At 44.7% G+C, this 24,186-nt stretch overlaps 1 protein-coding gene across 1 annotated transcript in view; it reads left to right on the top strand.

The window, feature by feature from the left end:
* TRAPPC12 (trafficking protein particle complex subunit 12) overlaps positions 1 to 20,802 on the top strand; it is a 48,491-nt gene extending 27,689 nt beyond the window's left edge. Inside the window, exons 7-12 of the mRNA XM_054063657.1 lie at positions 2,607 to 2,679; positions 7,378 to 7,451; positions 14,681 to 14,779; positions 17,730 to 17,830; positions 18,634 to 18,721; positions 20,460 to 20,802. Of these exons, the coding sequence (XP_053919632.1) occupies positions 2,607 to 2,679; positions 7,378 to 7,451; positions 14,681 to 14,779; positions 17,730 to 17,830; positions 18,634 to 18,721; positions 20,460 to 20,702 (678 nt within the window). The 3' untranslated portion in view covers positions 20,703 to 20,802. The remainder of the gene's footprint in view (positions 1 to 2,606; positions 2,680 to 7,377; positions 7,452 to 14,680; positions 14,780 to 17,729; positions 17,831 to 18,633; positions 18,722 to 20,459) is intronic.
* Positions 20,803 to 24,186: the final 3,384 nt, after the last annotated feature.

The following is a 24,186-nucleotide window of genomic DNA, read 5'->3' as shown; positions in this document are numbered from 1 at the left end:
CAATTCTTCACCATGAGAGTGGTGAGGCCCTGGCCCAGGTTGCCCAGGGAAGCTGTGGCTGCCCCATCCCTGGAGGGGTTCCAGGCCAGGTTGGATGGGCCTTGGAGCAACCTGAGCCTGTGGGAGGTGTCCCTGCCCATGGCATGGGGGTGGAACTAGGTGGGCTTTGGGGTGCCTTCCAGCCTAAACCATTCTATGACTCTATGTCACTGAGCATGTTTTCAGAGAAGGGCTTTGTCTAACAAACCTGTTGTGTTTTTGAAACAGGTAGCATGTTTGGTCACTGAAGGCACCTTGCTTTATGTTTAGACCACTTCAAGTGTAAGAACTTCAGGACTTATTGAGAACGAGATGTGATCACTAGATGTTTTCCAGGGAAAGTGGAAGATCTTTTTCCTAGAGTGGATAGAAAATAGACCATAAGGTGGTTTTGTTTGTGGGAGAGAAGAGCATCTTTTTTTCTTCTGATGGGATGCCTTGTTTTGCACCAGGCATTTGATGCTTAAATGCGGTATTTTGGTTTCTAAGTGATTCCTAAATGGCTGTGCTGCTTTTGAAAGTGGGAGAGAAGAACTGGGGGTTTTGGTTGATAGCGGCTGAACATGAGCCAGCAGTGGCCCAGGTGGCCAAGGAGGCCAATGGCATCTTGGCTTGGATCAGAGACACCGTGGCCAGCAGGAGCAGGGAAGGGACTCTGCCCTGGACTCAGCACTGGTGAGGCTGCACCTTGAATCCTGGGTTCAGTCTGGGGCCCCTCACTACAAGAAAGACATTGAGGGGCTGGAGCATGTCCAGAGAAGGGAATGGAGCTGGTGGAGGGGCTGGAGAACAAGGGTTATGAGGAGCGGCTGAGGGACCTGGGGTTGTTTAGCCTGGAGAAGAGGAGACTGAGGGGAGACCTTATCACTGTCTACAACTGCCTGAAAGGAGGTTGTTGCGAGGTGGGTGTTGGTCTCTTCTCCCAAGTGACAGGTGATAGGATGAGAGAGAATGACCTCAAGCTGCGCCAGGGCAGGTTCAGGTTGGACATCAGGAAGAATTTCTTCACCAAAAGGGTTCTCAGGCCCTGGCAGAGGCTGCCCAGGGAGGTGGTTGAGTCCCCATCCCTGCAGGGGTTTAAAAGACGGGCAGATTAAGTGCTTAGGGATATGATTTAGTAGTGGACAGGTATGGTTGGAGTGGATGCAAAGGTCTTTTCCAACCTAGGGATTCTGTGTTCCTCTGATTCTGTGATCTGTCGGTGTGTGCTGGCAGCCTCTCAGAATGTGAGATGAGGCCACTCAGCCTGGCCCTCTGCGAACAGGGTTTACAGTAAATCATAACACCTTGTATTTGTCATGGGCTAGCAGTTCTTACTGGGAAAATTACCTGGCTCAGCTGGCATGTGGTAACTGCTGTCATTTCATCATGTGCCTCTCCTTGGTCTTAAATTCCTTGTCACTAAATTTATGGCACCTAAATTCAAGCTTTCCCTTCGCTCTGTGAAAAGAGCTTGGTATCTTGGAGGGCAATTCCTTCCACCTTCTGATGGCTAAAAGAGGGGGCATGAACTCACTTCCTGGAGTACCTATTGCTCTTCTCTGGCTGTAGAAGGCATGAACCGCTCTCTGAGGCCAAGATTAATTTTATGTGTCTTTGCTTTAGAGGATTTGCCGTGTTTTGAAGTGCTTTCTCACAAAGCACTGAGCAAAACCAGAATGCTTTGCTGCTCTAGGAAAAAGCAGTTGCTTCTGACACTGACAGAGGAGAGAGCTCATGTTCAGCAGCACAAGCGGTCCCTGGAAAAGGAAGCGCCTTGTGTCTCCATAGTCGTTGATCCGCAGCAGCTGGCTACGAGCAAGCAGCCTTCGTGTGTTTGTGAAGGAAATCTCTAGCAGTATTCTGCAACCAAAAGTGATGAATCTGTAACGGGGAAAATGGGGTGATTGTCGAGAATCAGGAAACCAGCTGGGAGAAGCTATAATGGGATTAGAAAAAGGAAAGTTGCTTTGCACTTCAAATGGAACCTTGCATGCGTATTTTAAAACTCCTTAAGACACAAGCTTCATTAAGTTTATATTTCTATTCTTCCGATAATACAAGTGTTCCATTTACTCAATAATTTTCATTATTTAAAATCTATACTAAGTAAAAAGAAGCAATAACCCCCAAACTTCGAAAAGGCAGTTGCAGTAAGAACTAAGAGGAGTACTTTATTAAGAACAAAAGGATGAAACCAGAGCACATACTTTGGGTGCGGGAGTCAAGAGGCAGTGGCTTTCTCCGAAGGATCAGTTTGACTTTCTTTGTGGTCATTAACTTTCATTCTCTGGTGAAGTATATTTTATGTTTTACTTAACAAAGTGTGTATGTCCCTAGAGTGTGCTGACATCTAATGTTCTCTAAGTATCATCAACATGATCTCTAGCATCCATCTACCATACAATGGCTTTCTTACTTGGTGCAATTGATGTAGCTATGGTAATAATCAGTAATTTTGAGCTGTGTCTAGATGAAGCAGCCCTGCCTGAATTGGTTTACATACAGACTGTCGATTGTAGATAATTTGCATTAAATATATAGTGCTGTTTCAACTCATGTTGGTTACTTTTAAAATTTTACTGCAGATATTAGAAAATTTGGAACACGGCTTAGCGGAAGATGGGAGTATGACTAACATTACCCAGGAGAACAGACAAGGTAGGTATTCTTTAAGCACTTTTTTCACAGACGGTGCATTTTTATCGCTTGCCTAAGTACAGCAGAAGTTTTCACAAGACTGCCCCAGAGCTGTTAAATCGCTACTTTTGTAATCTCGCAGCCTACTCAGCCTCTGAAATACACCTTGTACTTCTATTTGCTGGAATTTGTTTCACGGTTTTGCCATTAATCAAACTATTGTAATAAATCTTTTTTTTTTTCCTGCTTAGAAGAAACAAAGAACGTGGCTGTGATCCTTTAGCAATGACTAAAGAAGTGGGTCAGTGTCGCAGCTAGATGGGTGTTTCATCTCAAGCCTTGGCTCAGTGACTCCTCTCGGTCCTCGTGACTGAAAGCCACGAAAGGGTTTTGGGTAGAATTGCCTTCAGACAAGGGCTCCACTGGCTTAGGGTGTGATGGCCGAGTCTTGCTGTAGCTGTGCGGTTCTGAGGCTTCTGAAACACACAAGTCACTTTTTAGAACAAGATTTAGATGATGTTAATCTACATCATTGTTTTCATGATTTCATATGTGATTTTTTTCCTGTTCCTTCTATTTTAGTTGTTTAACCTCAATAACATAGGATATATATAAAGAAGGGTCATCAGGACAAACATTTCTCCAAGCATCTCTTTTTTTAACAGAATTTATACTAATGAGGTCAAGTACACTTAAAAATTGGACAAGAGGTGATGTTTTAGGTATTGTTGTGGATTACTCATGGTTGTTGAGTGGATGTTGAGGATGGTTGTTGTGGATTACTCATGTTGTGTGATCACTCATGGTGCCTGGCAAGCTAAAACCATCATACCAAGGAAACAAACACCTTTCTGCTTCAACTAACAGTCTAAGGAATCCGACCAGCTTCTTTCTAGGATAACATTCACACAGAGGCTGTGTAAAAGTTTGCCTCTGAGGAAAGAAAAGGCCAAGAAGAGTTGTTAGCCGAGTTCAGAATTTATTGTGAACAATTCCCTAAACAATATCTACCTGGAAGGGTGCAGACCTGGTCTTCAGATTGCCTGGATGTAAAGCGTCAATGTGTTATTGTACAGGACCTAATATGCCATGTAGATATGTCCTAAAAAAAGTGAACACGCATGTGAGCAGCATGTATAAAAAATCATTTGCGAATACTGCTAAATGAATACATTACTACTCTTCTCAAAGGCGTTAAGAAAAAGAGAAATAATCTGATATTGAAGATATATCCACAGCGCTCCAGGAGTTTCTGTTCTTCTCTCCTAGTATCACCTGTTCTACTTGCTTCTGTTCTATTTACTTTTCCCTGTTATCCTCTTTCTGCCATCATTTTTGCCTCTATTATCCCTATGTTTTTTCCTTTTTACCCCTTTAAAACCAAGACACTGATCCCCCTTTAAGGTATGAAGATTTTCTCCTAGCTTGGTTGTAATCCTGCGTCCTGCAGTCTGCCTCACTCGTGAGATTCTGGCTCCTCACTTTTCCTCTCTGCTGCTGTTTTTGAGCCGAGCTGAGCTCTGGGGGAGGCGTAGTTAGAAAAGCAGCAGCCAGTAGTTGCAAGGGACAAGGCTGCTGAACGTTTGGAGGGATCTTCCTACGTCTGCTGTGCAGCTGCCTGCGGGTTTAAGGCTGCCAAAAAGCCCACGAGAGCTTTGCAGAGTCTGTTGACTGCTTTTGTCACTGGAGGTCAGCCAGGTCTGCTCCCTGTCTGCTTCTTCGCTGCATTTGGAGCTCCAGGAGGCTGGTAATGGGTTTGGGTTTTCATGTGAAAGTAGCTGAAGCAATCCTTATTAACTTCCTGTGAAGGCAGCCTTAATTCATTATGGGGATTACACTTAGTGTGTAATTCCCTTATTGCTGGTGTAAGAAGGTGCCACACCAGTTGACTCACCATGCACATCTCCTCTAGTCTGGAACGGAGCACCTCATTTACCAGTTTCTCAACAGGCAGAGAGATTTTTAACCTGGAGAAGAGAAGGCCGAGGGGAGACCTTATCAATACCTACAACTGCCTGAAAGGAGGTTGTAGAGAGGTGGGTGTTGGTCTCTTCTCCCAAGTGACAGGCGATAGGACGAGAGGGAATGGCCTCAAGCTGCACCAGGGCAGGTTCAGATTGGACCTTAGGATACCCTGAAAGGGCTCTCAGGCCCTGGCAGAGGCTGCCCAAGGAGGTGGTGGAGTCCTCATCCCTGGACGGGTTTAAAAGACTGGCAGATGGGGTGCTCAGGGATATGATTTAGCAGTGGACAGGTATGGTTGGGCTTGATAATCTCAAAGGTCTTCTCAAACCTGGTGATTCTGTGGTTCTGTGATTTAGCACTACATGCTTACCTGAGAACGCGTTTTATAGGACGCCAGTCTTGCACCTTCACAGCGCACAGAGCTCCTATCGAAATGAGTGGCAGTGTGGGGTACAGCGTCCTTCGTGAATAAGGAGGAAAAACAAATGCTTAGAACAGAAGCACGGCTGTGTCTAGCTGCAGAGTGGGTTTCAGGCATCTCAGTAACATACAGTGATTTGCTGCTGGGGGTTTCTTTGTTTACTGCCTTGGAGGGGTTTTTTAACCCCTTCCCTCCTCATCCCACAGGGCTACAGGAAGTCCAGATCAGTTTATCAGATCAGTCCAGAAAATTCCTCTTCAATTATAACACAGGCTGAAGACATCTGGTCTGTCTGCTTTGCAGACAGGTTCAGATTGGATATTAGGAGAAATTTCTTCACTGAAAGGGCTCTCAAGCACTGGCAGAGGCTGCCCAGGGAGGTGGTGGAGTCCCCGTCCCTGGAGGGGTTTAAAAGACGGGCAGATTAACTGCTCAGGGATCTGATTTAGTGGTGGGCAGGTACAGTTGGGCTTGATGATCTCAAAGGTCTTTTCCAGCCTAGGGATTCTATGACTCTGAGAACTCTAGCTAGCACCATTCAGTAGTTAACAGGAAGCCTAGATGTCTCCTCTGCAAGAATCAAGATCTAATTTGTTGTCACCTACGTCCTAAAAAGCTGAATGAGGTTACCAAACTATGACATGCAAAAAGTAGACATAAACATAAGTGAAATAATAAAGGAAAATTAGTTATTTATGTCTGGGTTTTACAGTAACCCACAAGGGGAAAAAAAAACAGAAATAGATCACAGAGTATTTGCTTAAGGTTTACAGCATCCTCTCCATTAATAGCACTGGGGATGTGGAGTCACGGGGGAATGGCTAAAACAAAAGCTAGACGTAACGAGTGATGTTAAGGTGGATGAAATACCAGGTTCAGTCTTGGGTCCCACGTTATACAAAGATAATTTGGGAATATGAGGGCACCTCTGCCATGAGGACAGGCTGAGAGAGTTGGGCTCCTTCAGCCTGGAGAAGAGAAGGCTCCAAGGAGACCTTATAGGAACCTTCCAGCACCTGAATGGGCTACAAGAAGGCTGGGAAGGACTTTTTACGAAGGCATGGAGTGACAGTACGAGGGGAAATGGCTTTAAATTGGATAGGAGAACATTTAAACTAGACATAAGGAGGAAATCCTTCACGCTGAGAGTGGTGAGGCCCTGGCCCAGGTTGCCCAGGGAAGCTGTGGCTGCCCCATCCCTGGAGGGGTTCCAGGCCAGGTTGGATGGGCCTTGGGCAGCCTGAGCCAGTGGGAGGTGTCCCTGCCCATGGCAGGAGGGTTGGAACTGGATGGGCTTTGAGGTCCCCTCCAACTCACACCATTCTATGATTCATGGGTTGTGGGTTTTGTTTCGTTGTTGAAGAGGATTGAAGGGATTTTTCTTTTCGGGAAGAGGAGCAGACATTTCACCAAGCTCTATTCTTGTTTGCAGTGGCATTTATGTGTGCTGAAAGAATTCTCCATGACCTGCCGTGCTTTCATCAGAGACTCTGTTATTGATACAAACGAGTGGTCTTCATTATCACAATCTCCCCAAAGCCGCCTCTTCAGCCCCTGCTCCCCCCCTTTCAAATCATCGCAGTGACCTTGACAGCACGTTGACTGATACATTTCTTTTCTAAATGTACTCAATTAATATTCCTTATGCTTATTTTTGAGGAGTATTTCTAGCATTGATCTGTGGTACTGTAAGGCAAGAGAAAATAAGGATCTATGCGACCCATTCTCTCACAACACCAGGAGTCTGTCTGCAAAACACGGGCAAGAAATCTGCTGTTGCAGCTTTTCCTGCCTGCGAGCTGCTGGAGCACCAGAGAGCAGACAGGCTTGGCAGATTTTTCTAGCTATCTCTAAGCCAGAGGCAAGCACAAATAGTCCCAGACTCAGACAGTTCCCACCCTGCATGTTTTGGCTCCAAAATGACATTTTAGCTATGTTTGATTTTTTATTTTATCCCATGTAATGCTCTAGATGACGTGGTTTTAAAGTGATGCTCGTTATCACTGGAATCTTTTTATGCACCTTTTGTTCTGATACTGGCAAACACGTGGCTTCTTTTAGTATTTCATATTTGGCCTGAGCTCAGTGCTGAGCGGCTGCCTGTGCCTCAGCGTTGTTGCATCTCGTCTGGTCCCCAGAGCCGCTTGAGCCGTTCCCTCAGAGAGAGGCAGAATTTTCTCTCTGGTGGTGCAGAATTAAAAATTCCAGGCTAAAACCCAGAGGTGTTAATGAAAGGGATCTTTCCAAATCGTAATTCATAGGACCAATAATTGATGGCAAGAAAGAACCTCTAATTTATTAGTGCAAATTCACAAGCTGCTCTTCTTTTGCAGCCTCTGTTCAGCTGTGGAGGTCACGTCTGGGCCGGGTGATGTACTCCATGGCAAACTGTCTGCTAATGATGAAGGTACGTGAGTGGCAGCGACTGCAGAGGTACCGTATATTCCAGAAGAAAATGTCAGAGAGAGCGCAAGAGAATTACTGGTGCATAGATAAGAGACTACCTGACTGTACACGGATTTTTTGCTTAGTGAGGAATTAATTAGCCTTAATAATGTCTTATTTAATAGAGAACCATTTGCAGTAATGTTCTTTGGGAGCATATCTGTGCTTATTTCTCCCCAAATCATCCCGGAGAACATGCAATAACAATACAGAATTTGCATTTTTAAATTGAATTTTTCAAACACTTAACTAAATGCTGCAATTAAAAGCAATTATGCGCTCTGTCTTTTTCAAACCGTGCACTAGGAATGTTGCTCTGTTTGTGAGTATTAAGAATACCGTAGCCTTTGTATGTGATGAAGATCCAGAATTTCTAAATACATCCGGCGTTTTCAACCTCTCTCTATTGTAAGATATCTTCTTGCAAGTTTAAACCTCACTGGCAGGTAGGGGTGAAAGAGAAAGGTATAAAAGCAGAACTGCCTTCCAGTGTTGAGGGTTTTCCCTTGATTCCTCACTTTTTTAAGCAACCCTGCTCAGTTTCATAGAATCATAGAATAGTTTGGATTGGAAGGGACCTTAAAGCCCATCCAGTTCCACCCCTCTGCCATGGACAGGGACACCTCCCACTGGCTCAGGCTGCCCAAGGCCCATCCAACCTGGCCTGGAACACCTCCAGGGATGGGGCAGCCACAGCTTCCCTGGGCAACCTGGGCCAGGGCCTCACCGCCCTCAGCGTGAAGAATTTCCTCCTATGTCTAGTCTAGATGGTGTGATTGAGAGCAGAGAAGGACTTGGGGATGCTGGTCGATCAGAAGCTCAAGATGAGCCAGCAATGTGCGCTCACAGCCCAGAAGGCCAACCGTGTCCTGGGCTGCATCCAAAGCAGCGTGGCCAGCAGGGCGAGGGAGGGGATTCTGCCGCTCTGTTCCTTTCTTGTGAGACCTCATCTGGAGTCCTGTATCCAGTTCTGGAATCCTCAACATAAGAAGGAGATGGAGCTGTTGGAACGGGTCCAGAGGAGGCTACAAAGATGATCTGAGGGCTGGAGCACCTCCCGTATGAGGACAGGCTGAGAGAGTTGGGGTTGTTCAGCCTGGAGAAGAGAAGGCTCAGAGGAGATCTTATAGTGACCCTCCAGTACCTGAAGGGGCTACTGGCAAGTTGGAGAGCGACTATTCATAAAGGCTTTTGGACATAGGACGAGGGGGAACGGGTATAAACTGGAGAAGGGCAGATTTAGACTGGATTTTAGAAAGAATTTCTTCACGCTGAGGGTGGGGAGGCCCTGGCCCAGATTGCCCACGGAAGCTGTGGCAGCCCCATCCCTGGAGGGGTTCCAGGCCAGGTTGGATGGGCCTTGGGCAGCCTGAGCCAGTGGGAGGTGTCCCTGCCCATGGCAGGAGGTGGGACTGGATGGGCTTTAAGGTCCCTTCCAACCCAAACTATTCTATGGTTCTAGGTGTTTAGGAAATAAGCACAAATTTTACCATGTGTAGAATACTGAGAGTGGGTTCAATAAACCCTTGACTAAAAGTAAGCAGTAGTTATACAAAGTGTATAGTTAATAACTATGATTCTGTGATTCTAGTTACTTCCAACTGCCAATTGCGTGTCAGTGTGTTGGCTCTGGAGTGGTTGGGAGTCTCTCCATTTTCAGAAGGATCCTGTATGGAGGAGTAGAGGGGCTTTATGAAAGATTTTTTCAAACCTAGTTGTGTTCCAGCTGAAATAACAGCAGTACATGAAGTTAATTCTTCTGCTTCTGTGACAGACCCTCTCTGAGAAATTTATATTGGTTGTTCATAGATTTATTAATTTTAAGACCAGTGTAACATGCAGCAATTGTGTAACCAACTTTTCCACCTTCTATGAGAATTCACTATGTAACTATTCCTTGAAATCATGTAGAAACACACGGATATTAATTCTCCCATGAACAATTATATTAGGTGAGCAGTTTGGATATTTTTTTCCTGCTGCTGTGTAACACTTTGAAACCTGCACATGTTTTTATTAGTGTTTCAAGTGTATGTACTTTAAAAAAAACTCAAACCAAGCTGATTTCGCTCTCCCAGTCAGTGCCATCCATTGCCATCTAGTGAATATTTACAATATTGCAGTAAGGACGAGAGGGACCTGGACAGGCTGGAGAAGTGAAGCTGTAGGAACCTCATGAGGTTCAACACGGCCAAGTGCAGAAGCCTATGATTGGCTTTTCCCATTTCATGAGAAGAAGGGGCAGCTTAAAGGGAGGAGTTGGAAGTACAGCAGGCCGGGGAGACCACATACTGTGTCACTGTAGACTTCTATTTACAAGAATGGAACTTGGGCCCCCAAGTCACTGTGGAAGCCTACCCCGAATACAGCAGCATGAGGGAATACTCGTTTGAAATGCAACTGATGATGCGTGTTGCTTCGTTTCAACAATCGAATCACAAAACATCTGTCATTTTACTAAATCACCATGGAAGTATCTCGAAAACTTTGTAAGTTCTTTTCATCTCAGCTAAAATTGCTTTTGATTTTATCTTACCAGAGTTTTACCTCTCTGAGGAATAAACACTTACCTGCTTGCCATACGTATGATAAATGCATTCTAATTAAAGGCACATTTTTCACTTTTTAGATTTTTTTAGTGTTTTCTTTTGTAGAACTTGCGCTTTGTAAAAACAAAAGCATTAGAACTGATTTTAATTTGGGTATTAATACAACTGAAACTGTTCAAAGATGGAGGTAACAGTTGGAACTAATGATGCAAGGGACTGATGCCTAAGGATTTTGGTTTGTCCATGATTTAAAGGAGAAAGACTGCATGAATCATAATGTCTTTTGCCTAAAAGTGCTACAGTGCTGCTCTTTGGATTTATAACACTGTGAATCTCTGCTTTCATAATCCTTCCACAAGTGCACAAGATAGAAAGGAAGGGTAAGTTATCCCTCTCCTCTCTTCCTGAAAGGTATTAGTTACTAACTATAAACTTTGTATAATTAATGCTGACTGAAGGGTTTATTGAACCTACTCTCAGTATTCTACACATGGTAAAATTTGTGGTTATTTCTAAATATCATAGAATCATAGAATAGTTTGGGTCAGAAGGGACCTTAAAGCTCATCCAGTTCCACTCCCTGCCATGGGCAGGGACACCTCCCACTGGCTCAGGCTGCCCAAGGCCCATCCAACCTGGCCTGGAACCCCTCCAGGGATGGGGCAGCCACAGCTTCCCTGGGCAACCTGGGCCAGGGCCTCACCACCCTCAGCGTGAAGGAATTCCTCCTTATGTCCTGTCTAAACGTGCCCCTTTCCATTGCCCCTAGTCCTATCACTCCACGCCTTTGTAAACAGTCCTTTCGCAGATTTCTTGTAGCCCTTTCAGGTACAGTCTCTTGATGGAGAACACAAGATGGGAGGCGGTTTTGTTTGCCTGACTGGGCCAAGCCCATGAAGCTCTCACAGATGTTGCTTGGTGCTTGTTCCTATCAAGGCTGGTGGGTGCCTACCCCAGGGAGCCCGTGGCATTATAACTGTGCCAGCAGTGTCTCCTCACACAGCGGCCGATGGCTGAGACTCTTCTGCAGTCAAGTCATGTTACGCTGTAAACTAAGTTGGCAGAAGTACTTTTCTATCAGCTTAACTGCTTGACCTCCTGGGAGTTGTTTCCACCTCAGTTTGGAGGTGTGAATGTAGAGCCCCATCTTTTCTTAGGAAAAACTTCTTCACCAAAAGGGCTCTCAGGCCCTGGCAGAGGCTGCCCAGGGCGGTGGTGGAGTCCCCATCCCTGGAGGGGTTTAAAAGATGGGCAGATGAGGTGCTCAGGGATCTGGTTTAGTAGTGGACAGGTACGGTTGGACTCGATGATCTCAAAGGTCTTTTTCAACCTAGAGGTTCTGTGATATCTCGTGGCTGTGCTGCACATCTCTGCTGCGCAGCCTGAGCCTCAGAGCCTGCGTGAGACTGTGCTGGGTAGGAAGGGGCAGCTTTAGGTCACAGAATGGAAGACATCGAGCCCAAAAGCTAGAATTTGATAAAATAAATCTATTTCTCCAGTGAGATCATCTTATGATTGAAGGGATAAAGTTCATAGATGATCCTTCAGATTGTACAGATCTTCAGATTTTACAAAATTTTGCAGATTTTACACCCTTGTGTGCATTAATAACTGACACAGATGTAGGTGGAGTTCCTGGAAGGAACCAGTTCAGAGGGTCCCTGTTCCAAATTTTTTATGCCTGCCTAACACAGCAGGACTCTGTCATCAATGAAGTCTTTCAGTGAGAGCTCTTACAGTGAAAACTGAGTTTTTCTCAAGTCATGAATTTATGAAAGAAATAAATAGTGTAAATGTTATCACATTTGAGTTCTGAATGCTCAGTAAATCACAATTTAAATAATATATTTTCATGTATATGGCCTGTGGTCTTTGCTCTGAACTCTTTCCATTACCAGTAATAAGCACGAACATGTTGTGTTTCCCTAGAATTGGAATGAACTCTAAATGTTAATAATTAACTGTTCAAAATTAATCATTATATCCATAGTATGCAAGTTGTTTACAAAAGAAAAGTCCTGCAGAGCATTTCCTGGGCTGCTTCAGTCAGCTTCCATTATTATAGGACATGGAATTTCTCTCATATACAGATCAGATTCCAAAGACTTCTCTTGATCTTTTGTCTCTATGAAGCAATTATTATATTTAGAATGCTGACCCGTGTATGGATCAAGTAGGGTTCAATCCTTTTAAGTGTGACCTCAGGAAAAAAATCATTCCATCTGGGGCATGCTGTCTCCTTGGAAATAAGCAGCAGATGAAGAAAAATACCTTTACCAGTAGTGGGGATCACATTAGGGACAAGTTAAATGAGCAGAATAATTTCACCGAGAAAAATGGGAGGGTAGAGAATATGCAAAGGTGTCTGGGCAGTTTGAAAGATTATTCTTTGATGTCTTTTGCTTCTAAACACCCATTACAATTTCTTCTATTAAATTGATGGGCAGGACCTTCAGGAAGCACCAAATAAGTACAGCACACGGGATCTTCTGTCTTTGTGTGTAGAATCATGGAGTGGGTTGGGTTGGAAGGGACCTCAAAGCCCATCCAGTTCCACCCCTGCCATGGACAGGGACACCTCCCACTGGATCAGGCTGCCCAAGACCCATCCAACCTGGCCTTCAACACTTCCATGACTATGTAGCGTGGGTCCAGAAGTCATTTACTGCCCAGATCATTGAATTACAGCAGCTTGGACTGCAGTAACCAGTCACATGGGCATTTCTTTCCTGTGGAAAATGGGATCGTGATTTTGCTTGATCCTCTGTCACCGGTCCTTATCTGTGAAGACACAGCTGCCTTGTGTCTTGAGCGGGCAGATTATAGAATCATAGAATCCCTTGGCTGGAAAAGACCTTGGAGATTATCAAGCCCAACCGTACCTGTCCACTACTAAATCATATCCCTAAGCATTTCATCTACCCGGCTTTTAAACATCTCCAGGGATGGGGACTCCACCACCTCTGTGGCAGCCTCTGCCAGTGCCAGAGAACACTTCCAGTGAAAAAGTTTTTCCTAATGTCCGTTCCCTCCCGTCCTATCACCTGTCACGTGGGAGAAGGGGTGAACAACCCCCTCTACACCCTCCTTTCAGGCAGTTGGAGACAGTGATAAGGTCTCCCCTCAGCCTCCTCTTCTCCAGGCTAAACAACCCCAGGTCCCTCAGCTGCTCCTCATGAGATCTCAGAGCTGCCGCTGGTCAGCGCGGTCTTTGTGCAGGTGTGTGGTGGAGCAATGTCGCTTCCAAAGCTTCCTGGGTTTCAGAACCAACCCCCGCTCACTTGGTTATAGCCCAAATCGTTTCTCCTTCTGTGACAGACAGAGATTCTGTCCCATTGTTAAAGGATTTTCACCAGACTGTGAGTAACTCTAGGCTTGCTTTATTAACAACTCAGAGCTGGGCCATCACCTCAGTGAGTGGCACAGCACACACAAAATCATCAGCTATTTATATTCATTATACAATAGGTATATTATTTTTTTCTTCCAAAAGTTCATGGTGGTTTTGCGTGCTGTTTTTCCATGAGCTTTCAGTTCTCTACTGTTTGTTGCTCTTCTTTGAAGTCACTCTCAGTTCCACCTTGATAATTCATCTCCACTGTCTCATTTCAGTTCTCCCTCAACAGTGATGCTTCATGTTTCTCCACCGATGATAAAAATCACTTCTCTTCTTTCCTGAGACATTTCTATTTATTCTTTACAACTTCAAAGAAAACCTCAAGCAGTTCCACTAACTTATATTTAATTTATGCCTGTACTCAAAGTAGTTTAACCTTTTAATCATTAATTATCATTAAATCTAATACCTAATATGTAGGTTCGCTATTTCTTGCACAACCTGTTGATTCGGCTGGACTGGGCTTTCAACCGGCCATAGAAAAGGCTCTGCATAACTGAACAGTATTCTTATAATTGCCATAAAGATTACTTTCCCAACGCCAGTTCTGGTTGTACTCTTAACACAACACACTATTTATCACAATCCACTGACAATAATATCTAAGTCTTATGTTGTTATACTCAACCTTATTATATGATAGCTCCTTATTTCTCCCATAGGCAAGTTGCAATTACTTTAATTCTTTATATGACTTTTGAAAGAAGACAACATAACCTTGTTCAGTTCTGGGCCCCTCATTGAAGAAGGACGTTGAGGTCCTGGACTGTGTCCAGAGAATAGCAACGAAGCTGAGAAGGGGCTGGAGCGGCTGAAGGACCTGGGGTCGTTTAGCCTTGAGAAGAGGAGGCTGAGGGGAGACCTTATCACTGTCTCCAACTGCCTGAAAGGAGGTTGTAGAGAGGTGGGTGTTGGTCTCTTCTCCCAAGTGACAGGTGATAGGATGAGAGGGAATGGCCTCAAGCTGCTCCAGGGCAAGTTCAGTTTGGACATCAGTAAAGAATTTTTCATTGAAAGGGTCATCAGGCACTGGCAGAGGCTGCCTAGGGAAGTGGTGGAATCCCCATCCCTGGAGGGGTTTGGAAGACGGGTAGATGAGGTACTTAAGGATATGGTTTAGTGGCAGATAGGAATGATTGGACTTGATGATCTCAGCAGTCTTTTCCAACCCCGTGATTCTGTGATTCTATAAAGACTGAAGAATGCTCAACTTAAATATCTCGTTGTGCATTTTTCACCCCTTAGGACTACGTTCTCGCTGTAGACACGTATCACACCGTCATCAAATACTATCCCCAGCAAGAGCCTCAACTGCTGAGCGGAATTGGAAGGATTTTCCTTCAGGTATGTATTTTATTCTAAATCTGTTAGGTCCTATTCTGTTGGCAGCTGTGTGCCGAAGGATCATTGCATTTCAAACTGTAGCTGTTTATAAAGAGCAGGTATCACCTTGCAGTGCTCAAAAGAAGAGAACCTTCTGCCGTGTGATGTTAAATAGATAGGAATGTAAAGCACCTGTTATAGTAAATGTACACGTATGTACATTAGTGAACAAAGAAGATGCTGTAGAAGATAATGCTAATAATTTAATCAAAGTGCAACATTCTCCTTTCCCTAAAACTAACAGTAAAACTCCCAGTGACTTCAGTGAGCCAGAATTTCAGTCACAGTCTCGTTTCTCACTGCCTCAGACTGCACGCAGCTCTCAGTCCCATTGTATAACTGCTGCCTGCGTCTAGAAACAAAGTGAGTTTCCCTCTTTTGTCCACATTCTGTCCCTGAAAAGACAGGGAGCTTGGGCTCCAGACAAACAACAAACTAAAGCACATAATATATCGATGGCTCCATCTTAGAGGAAATGATTATTTGAAGTTAACAGATACATTTTCATTTCCTAATTGTTATTAGATACCTGAGTCACGTTTTCTGAACTAAGTTAAATAAAATTAGGTGATGAAGACTTCTTTAAATACTTAATGTTTTAATCACTAATTAAAACTAATTATTTGTTACAAATGTTCTGCCAAAAAAAAAAAAAAAGAAAAAAGGAAACTGTTTCCCCTCGGTGGAAAAAATGAGAAACAAAAGTTTGGCGTTTGCTGAGAAGATACAAGAATGAGAAATCTTGGTGATCACAAATACAGTGTGATTAGTCTCAAAGCATATTACATTTGGACTCATCAAGCTCCCAGTGGAGCACAGTGGTAGTTTGCTTTAGAAATTCATTAGTCTCATGGTTAGGGGCTTCCTTCTAATTTCCAGGCTAAAAATATTCAAGGACAGACTCATTTACCCTTGTGCCCGCATTATCCTTTCATTAAATGTAATTATTTTCTCAGTGGTTTACACCTTTAGTGGTATTTATAGAGAGAAGATATATCTTTTGTTATTAAAATTGAATGTCTAAGATTTTAGAATGAATAATGGTTGTTTTGTTTGAATCTGCATAACATTGGGGAGGAATACACCTGTTTCGTTAGATCAGATATTAACGGGCATTGCCTAAATGCTGTTGTAGATGGACGGCTGCATCTTTAAGTGCAGCACTCAACTGGATCATCTGCTAAGTGTAAAGAAGAATAATTCTTTCCTGCTGGCAAGGGAGAGGTCTTGTGGTTAGAGGTAAAGCCGGATCTGTTGGGTCAGTGGTGTCAGCAGAGCTGTGGATGCTGCCGCGATGAAAGTCCCGTCAGCAAACTGGGAAGAAATCTGGATGGAACCTTAAGATGGATGTTTGCTTGGTCTGAAAACTGTACTTGGAAAGTCATTCGAAGGACTTGCTACAAGAGCTGTTCCACAAGAATCACTAGGGTTTGCAGCGTTTGGGGGTTTTTGGTTAGGGGCTTATGTGATGGAATGAGAAACATCCTTGTGAATCATAGAATGGTTTGAGTTTAACCCTGACCCGGATAAGTGCGGCAGCTAAAACCGTGCAGTTGGACTCCCCATTCCCTTCCTCCCACCCCCAGGGAGAGGAAAAGGAAAGGAAAAAGATTTGTGGGTTGGAAACTAAAAGCTACAGCTTTAATGAAATGATGATAATGATGGTGATGAAAATAATTAGAAAGTAGTAAAATATATACAAATATATGAGAACCCACCCCTCGATGTCTCTATGTCACCAAAAGTGCTGCGGAGCAGACACGAGGGAAGGGATCTGAGGCCAGGAGGGAGCTGGACTCAGGAACTGGATTCAGAAACACATGGGTCCGGGACAGACGAGGCCCTCATTGGACATCGGCTATCACAGAAGAGGAAGAGGACCCTCGTGGTCTCTCATTTTATACTGACCATGACGTATATGGGATGGAATCCTCTGCTGGTCAGTTTGAGGTCACCAGCCCTATTCGCCCCTCCCTGCAGGTGTGACCTTTTTCACCAGCTCAAGGATGGCCTCAGATAGGAATAAGCACAAGCATTGGCCTTTCTTCATACCGATGTCCTATGTTATGACTTCTAGAGAGGAGCCGTCTGAAAAACATGCAGTTTGCTTTCAGAAAATGAAGTTACTTAGGTGAGACTGAGTTAGAGTCACAAACCTGATTCTTCATTATCTCAAACCACAACAAGAGTAATACCCAGTCTCACTGGAACTATTCTCACAATGCTGATTTTTTTCCTCATTTTCAGCTAATTTGGTGAACTCTGGAGTCAGTTACAACAAGGGAGACAAACCAGGAGGTGGGGCAACCCCACCACAGTCCAAGAATGCTCCACAACCCACAGTGGAGAAACATAGAATGATAGAATGGTTTGGGTTGAAAGGGACCTCAAAGCCCATCCAGTTCCAACCCTCCTGCCCTGGGTAGAGACACCTCCCACTGGCTCAGGCTGCCCAAGGCCCATCCAACCTGGCCTGGAACCCCTCCAGGGATGGGGCAGCCACAGCTTCCCTGGGCAACCTGGGCCAGGGCCTCACCACTCCCATCATGAAGAATTTCTTGCTTATGTCCAGTCTAAATCTGCCCCTCTCCAGTTTATACCATTGCCCCTCATCCTAACACTCCATGCCTTTGTAAAAAGTCCCTCCCCTGCTCTCTTGTAGCCCCTTCAGGTACTGGACTTTGCTTGGATAAAACTGTGCATGGGTTGGGGTTTTTGGTTTTATGACCATAACATGGCTCTTCGAATACCTCGTTCAATAACAGATGCTACCCAGTCAGCCTGGAACCATACAATTAGACAGCAGACTTCGATACGTTTTCACGTTCTTCTTTGTAATAGGTACAATCAAATTGCATCTCTTTTCTTCTCCTCATAGTAACTTTAACTTTCTTATGATTTTACTGCCTAGATTGGAGACATAAAAACTGCAGAAAAATACTTTCAAGACGTTGAGAAAGCGACTCACAAATTGGATGGACTGCAGAGCCAAATTATGGTTTTAATGAACAGGTAGATAATTTAACAGCTAAATGAAACTTTAAAATAGAGTTTTGCAAAGTATGCATTGTGAGCTTTAAACTACCCTTGAGACAATCTCATTCTCTTTCTGTCTTTTATGTAACTGCATCTGTCATAAGTGGGGCTGAATGTAGACCCAGGAGATCTGAATTACTGGGTACAGTCACATTGTCCTGGGTTGAAATTGTGATCTTTGGGTTGAGTTGACAAAGTTTTTTTTTTCTCTTTCTTCAAGGCATTGCATATTTTCACTCTGCTTTTTAAATATACATTTGTATAAAATAACTCTTCGGAGTGGAAAAGCTATTTTGGACCTTTATCTTACAACCAGATCTGCCTGTAAGGTCACCACCTGGTAGTTTCAAAGAGCGCTGGAGCACGTTGTAGTAGATGGAGCTGTGTGACGGGGGAACTCAGCTTGTAATGGTTAGCACACTGGCTTAATATGTTTAGAAAATACTGTTCAGAAGTGCTCTGGAAATTATATAGCGTGGCTAATTTCATGAAGCGAAATAATTCCAGGAAGAAAGTATCTGCATTTAAATTAATGAAAACACAATGAAGGCTCTTGCTTTGGTTGGCAGAAGATATAATAGCCAATTGATCCAAGTTGTCATTCCATTTGTCCGTAAATCAGTGTCTCCTTGCTGGCTGTAATTACACCGTGAAGAGCAAATGTCAGAAACTGTCATATCTATAACAGGAAAAATAAAAAATGGTGTCCATTCTTTTTAAAATCTATTATCACCTTGGGTTTTTGAGGAGAACTCATTCATATGTCACTTACTTTCTAGAGCGTTTCTCCACCTTGGTCAGAATAATTTTGCAGAAGCTCATCGATTTTTCACCGAAATCTTAAGGATCGACTCATCAAATGCTGTGGTAAATCTCCAAATTGCTACATTTGTAACGAACACCTAAATTATTCTTGTAATGCTACGTGTGTGGATTTCATGAGTAATCAGAGGGTGCTCAGAGCTTTATAGAAAATGGGGATGTGGCACATGTGCCAAAGGGGTTTTAGTGTGCAGAAGGACAGGATCCAAAACGGGGTGGGAAGGAAGGATGTGAATATTTAGGCACACCTGTAGAAATTCCGAAACATTATGTTTTAGGAGATCTTGCAAAAGCTCTTTTTTTTTTGCATTCCCTGTTTTTAGCGTAGACACGCGTGTCAGAAAAAGAAATGGCGGCTGCCAACGTGTGTAAGATTAAGCATTGAAAGGCAGGTTCAGATCCATCCAGGTCACCATCCCTGGAGGTGTGTAGAAGATGGGCAGATCTTCTCCCAAGTGACAGGTGATAGGATGAGAGGGAATGGCCTCAAGCCGCACCAGGGCAGGTTCAGATTGGACAGCAGGAAAATGTCTTCACCAAAAGGGCTCTCAGACGCTGGCAGAGTCTGTCCAGGGAGGGGGTGGAGTCCCCATCCCTGGTGGGGTTTAAAAGATGGGCAGATGAGGTGCTGTAGTAGTGGACAGGTACAGTTGGAGTTAATGATCTCAAAGGTCCTTTCCAACCTCAGGATTCTATGATACTGTAATATTAAACATGACATTTTTAACGTGTTGCCTATCAAAGCCTTGGATTCGCATGACAAGAGGAGATCAAGGAAAAACTGTTTGTTTTCTTTGGGGTTTCTACATTTGGCAGCTTTCAGTGCGCCGTCCTGTAAGAGCATCCTGAGAGCTGAGACACCTTCCCACCAGGAGCCTGTTCCAAGGCCGTTTGCAGGCTCAGGGAACGGACTCGAAGCAGCACGTAAATCGCGTCATTTTGCAAGCTGTAAAATAATAAATATTATAAACTGCACGAGATCAGTAAGTTTCCTGAAGGGAGAAAAAAATAGGTTTTTTAGAAAAGTCTGTGTTCATCCTTTATCTGCAGCTGCCAGAAAGCGTGGAAGTTTCTGCTGCTAAACATGCTCTGTGACTTTGTACTGTTGGAATCTTTTGGTAACTCATAAATCCTGGATTGTGTGGAAAAGAAAATGCAAGCTGAGTTGATCATTTAGGATGCTCTTAGACTTCCCTCTCTGCTGCATTTACTCGCAGTCAGTCATAGATGCCCTTGTGATAAGGTAATTTCACCCTGCTGCTAATGTGGGTCTTCTATAAGCCAGAGAGGAAAACACGTCTGAAGATATAGTGAAGTCCTTAAAAAACCATGATGTAAATGACAGTGTGTGGAGGTTCGAGGAGTGTCTGAGGTCTGTTTCAGTCGACTTTTAAAATTAACCGATGTCCTACACTATGGATATTTCATTTCAGACTCTGTTTTAGAGTTTCAGCTCTTAGAAGTCAGCAAGTCCTACTGGGACGGGATAAATCTTGAGAGTAACAAGAAGAAAAGGATTGGATTGGATTGGATTGGATTGGATTGGATTGGATTGGATTGGATTGGATTGGATTGGATTGGATTGGTTTGGATTGGATGACTGATAATATATTTTAGCTACTTGCGCACGTACACACACACACACACAAAATAGTAATTCCTTGCACGTAGTAAATCTCTTGTCACTGCAGATGCTAAACTTCTTTCTTTCCTTCTCTCTCCCCATAAGTGCACGGATACGTACATTTATATACTTATTTATTTACAATATGTTTTTCTCTAGGCTAATAACAATGCTGCTGTTTGTCTTCTTTACCTGGGAAAACTGAAGGATTCCCTCCGGCAGCTGGAAGGAATGGTTCAGCAGGACCCTAAGCACTACCTACATGAGAGTGTTCTCTTCAACTTGACAACTATGTATGAACTGGAGTCATCTCGCAGTATGCAGAAGAAGCAGGCACTTCTAGAGGCTGTAGCTCTCAAGGAGGGCGATAGCTTTAATACCCAGTGTCTCAAGTTAGGGTAGATCGTGCCCAACTATTTCTTTCCAGCAAGGCTGATGTTTTAAATTGTATATACTCTTGCTAATGTGTAAATGTGAAATAAATGCTGTTTAATTATGAATATTCAGTTGGCGTTACTACAGAATCCGTTGTCTTTAACAGTCCTATCTTTGTTAAGACTTTGTGCTGACCTGGAGCCATCCCTGAGTCTATTACTGCTTAATTATTCTTCATTACAGTGTACTGTCCATGCACAAAGGCAATTACCCAGGTTCCTTTTATAAGAAAAAATGAATTTGACCTCATATTACAAGATTTAGACTGGACATGAGGAGGAAATTCTTCACGATGAGGGTGGTGAGGCCCTGGCCCAGGTTGCCCAGGGAAGCTGTGGCTGCCCCATCCCTGGAGGGGTTCCAGGCCAGGTTGGATGGGCCTTGGGCAGCCTGAGCCAGTGGGAGGTGTCCCTGCCCATGGCAGGGGGTGGAACTGGGTGATCATTATGGTCCCTTCCAACTCAAACCATTCTGTTGTGTGACTGTCTTGATGATTGTTGTAATTTTTCAGTAATTAGTGAGTAAATCACATGAGGTGATTTCATCAGCTAAGAGTTATTGACAAAAGAAGGGCAATGAAGCTGGTGAGGGGCTGGAGAACAAGTCTTCCGAGGAGCGGCTGAGGGACCTGGGGTTGTTCAGCCTGGAGAAGAGGAGGCTGAGGGGAGACCTTATCACTGTCTACAACTGCCTGAAAGGAGGTTGTGGAGAGGTGGGTGTTGGGCTCTTCTCCCAAATGACGGGCAATAGAACGAGAGGGAATGGCCTCAAGCTGCACCAGGGGAGGTTCAGATTGGACATCAGGAAAAATTCCTTCACAGAAAAGGTTCTCAGGCCCTGGCAGAGGCTGCCCAGGGAGGGGGTGGAGTCCCCATCCCTGGAGGGGTTTAAAAGACGGGCAGATGAAGTGTTGAGGGATCTGATGTAGTAGTACAGACAGGTACGGTTGGGTTTGATGATCTCGAAGGTCTTTTCCAGCCTAAGGCTTCTATGATTTCAGCAACCTCAGTCTAGAGGAAAATGTCTCTGCTTACTGCAGCAGGGTTCCAGGAGATGATCTTCAAGGATCCCTTCCAACCCAAACCATTGTGTGATCCCAGTTAAAACATTTTACAACGATACAAAGATGACTATAACAGAGAGGAAAGTCAGGGGTTGTGTTACGTCTTTATACTATTATTTCAGAAAGCTTGATTCGTCTTTCCCAGTCCCAAGTGAAAGTAGCACGATCCACCGTCATCCTGTACGCTGAAGCCAATTGCCTTTTTGTGGCTGAGGAGTAAAATGCCTCCTTTTTGGTTCAGTAGCGCCTCATACTCACTGCACAGTAGATGACAGCCTGCTGCTCATCACTAGAGAATAAAAATTTATGATCCCACTCGGAGTCAAATAACTATTAAAAAAGAAACACCCTGGAAAGAATATAATCCCCTGTCCTCCAAGTTTCTCTAAATTCCTTATTCATAGGTCTCACTTCGCTATGTTTGCTGTGCTCTTATTAGGAGAAGCTTTTAACTTGGATAAAAACACCAGTAGAGGAGACTTGGAGTGTGTGACCTCTAAGCTCAGCGAGGCATTAAACAAGTGACGTCCTGGTAGACTTGGCAGAATAATTAAAATTTCCATGCAAAGGCTTATTATCACTGCCGGGTGGATGCAAAGTGTTTATAAAATGCAAGAAAGAACGTCAGTGTCGTTTTATGATTTGGATTTATATGTATGTACAAGTTACGTGTTTGGATTTCCTGTATTGAGGCAGTGACACATCTGAATGCTGTACGCGGCGTTAAAGCATTAAAGCTAAAGACAAAAATTGCCCTCAAAACATTAATTACACCGAGCAATCCTGTTAAATTCAATGAATTCCGCTGAATTTAATGAGCGTTCCTGGTGTAAATGAGGGCAGAGCTCAGTTCCAAAACGCAGCGTGCGTGTGTCATCCGGCTAAGTGAGAAGAGCTGTGGAAAGGAGAGCCCCAACGAGCTGATGGTTGCAGTCAAGTCTTAAAGCTTAATGCGCCTTAACAGAAGTTTTGCATTTAAATTTCCTCTTTTATTAAAAGGAGCACAGAAGCTGTGCTTCAGACGTTCTGATGACGTTGTGCACAGAGGCCCTGATCCTCAAAAGGACTCAAATATCTGCCTGCCGTTTCTAGGACCGAACTGCAACCCCCAAACCAGCCGGCTGTGCCCTTGCTCCTGGTGCCTCGGTGTCTGGATTGGACCCCTTAAATGTTCCCCAAAAGGCATGTGCACATGTGCCTGAGGCTCCACAACGGACTTCAGCTCATGAACTGGGAAGGGTGATTGTTCCTCCACCTCACTATCCTGATCTCCTTCTATGACAAGGTGACCCGCGTAATGGATGAGGGAAAGTTGGTGGATGTGGGGTACCTGGACCTTAGCAAAGCCTTCCACATTGTCTCTCACAGGATTCTGCTTGAGAAACGCAACCACTGGCCTGGACAGGCGCACCCGTGGCTGTGTCCAAAGAGTGGTGGAGAGTGGGAGCACATCGAGCTGCAGGCTGGGCACAAGGGGTGTCCCCAGGGCTCGGGGCTGGGCCCAGTCCTGTTCGGTATCTTTATTAATGACCTGGATGATGGGATCGAAAGCACTCTTAGTCAGGTCACGGATGACACTGGGAGGAAGTGTCGATCTGCTGGAGGGAAGGGAGGCTCTGCAGAGGGGTCTGAACAGGCTGGATCCATGCGCTGAGACCAGCGGGATGAGGTTCAATGAGGCCAAGTGCCGAGTCCTGCCCTTGGGACACAACAACCCCGAGCAGCTCCAGGCTGGGGGAAGAGTGACTGGAAAGTGCCTGGAGGAGAAGGACCTGGGAGTGTTGGTTGGCAGCGGCTGAACATGAGCCAGCAGTGGCCCAGGTGGCCAAGAAGGCCAATGGCATCTTGGATCAGAAACAGCGTGGCCAGCAGGAGCAGGGAAGGGATTCTGCCCCTGGACTGAGCACTGGTGAGGCTGCACCTTGAATCCTGGGTTCAGTTTTGGGCCTCTCACTACAAGAAGGACATTGAGGCCCTGGAGCGTGTCCAGAGAAGGGAATGGAGCTGGGGAAGGGTCTGGAGAACAAAGGTTATGAGGCACAGATGAGGGACCTGGGGCTGTTTAGCCTGGAGAAGAGGAGGCACCTCCCACTGGCTCAGGCTGCCCAAGGCCCATCCAACCTGGCCTGGAACCCCTCCAGGGATGGGGCAGCCACAGCTTCCCTGGGCAACCTGGGCCAGGGCCTCACCACCCTCAGTGTGAAGAAATTCCTCCTTATGCCTTGTCTAAAACTGGAACACTTGTTCATCCCCTGATGTTTATTTGGCTTCAGGAATTAGAGGACAAATGGCAGTGATCTTTTTTTAGGGGAGAGGGAAGGGAAGCTGAGAATTTCTCTAATTTTCACACAGAAGACACCCAAATAGAGGATGTAATCGTCGAGCCTC

This window comes from Cuculus canorus, chromosome 3 (genome assembly GCF_017976375.1).
Source record: "Cuculus canorus isolate bCucCan1 chromosome 3, bCucCan1.pri, whole genome shotgun sequence".
In the NCBI taxonomy this organism is placed as follows: Eukaryota; Metazoa; Chordata; class Aves; order Cuculiformes; family Cuculidae; genus Cuculus; species Cuculus canorus.
Note: the sequence above shows the minus strand (reverse complement) of the source record. Positions and strands in the feature narration are given on the sequence as shown.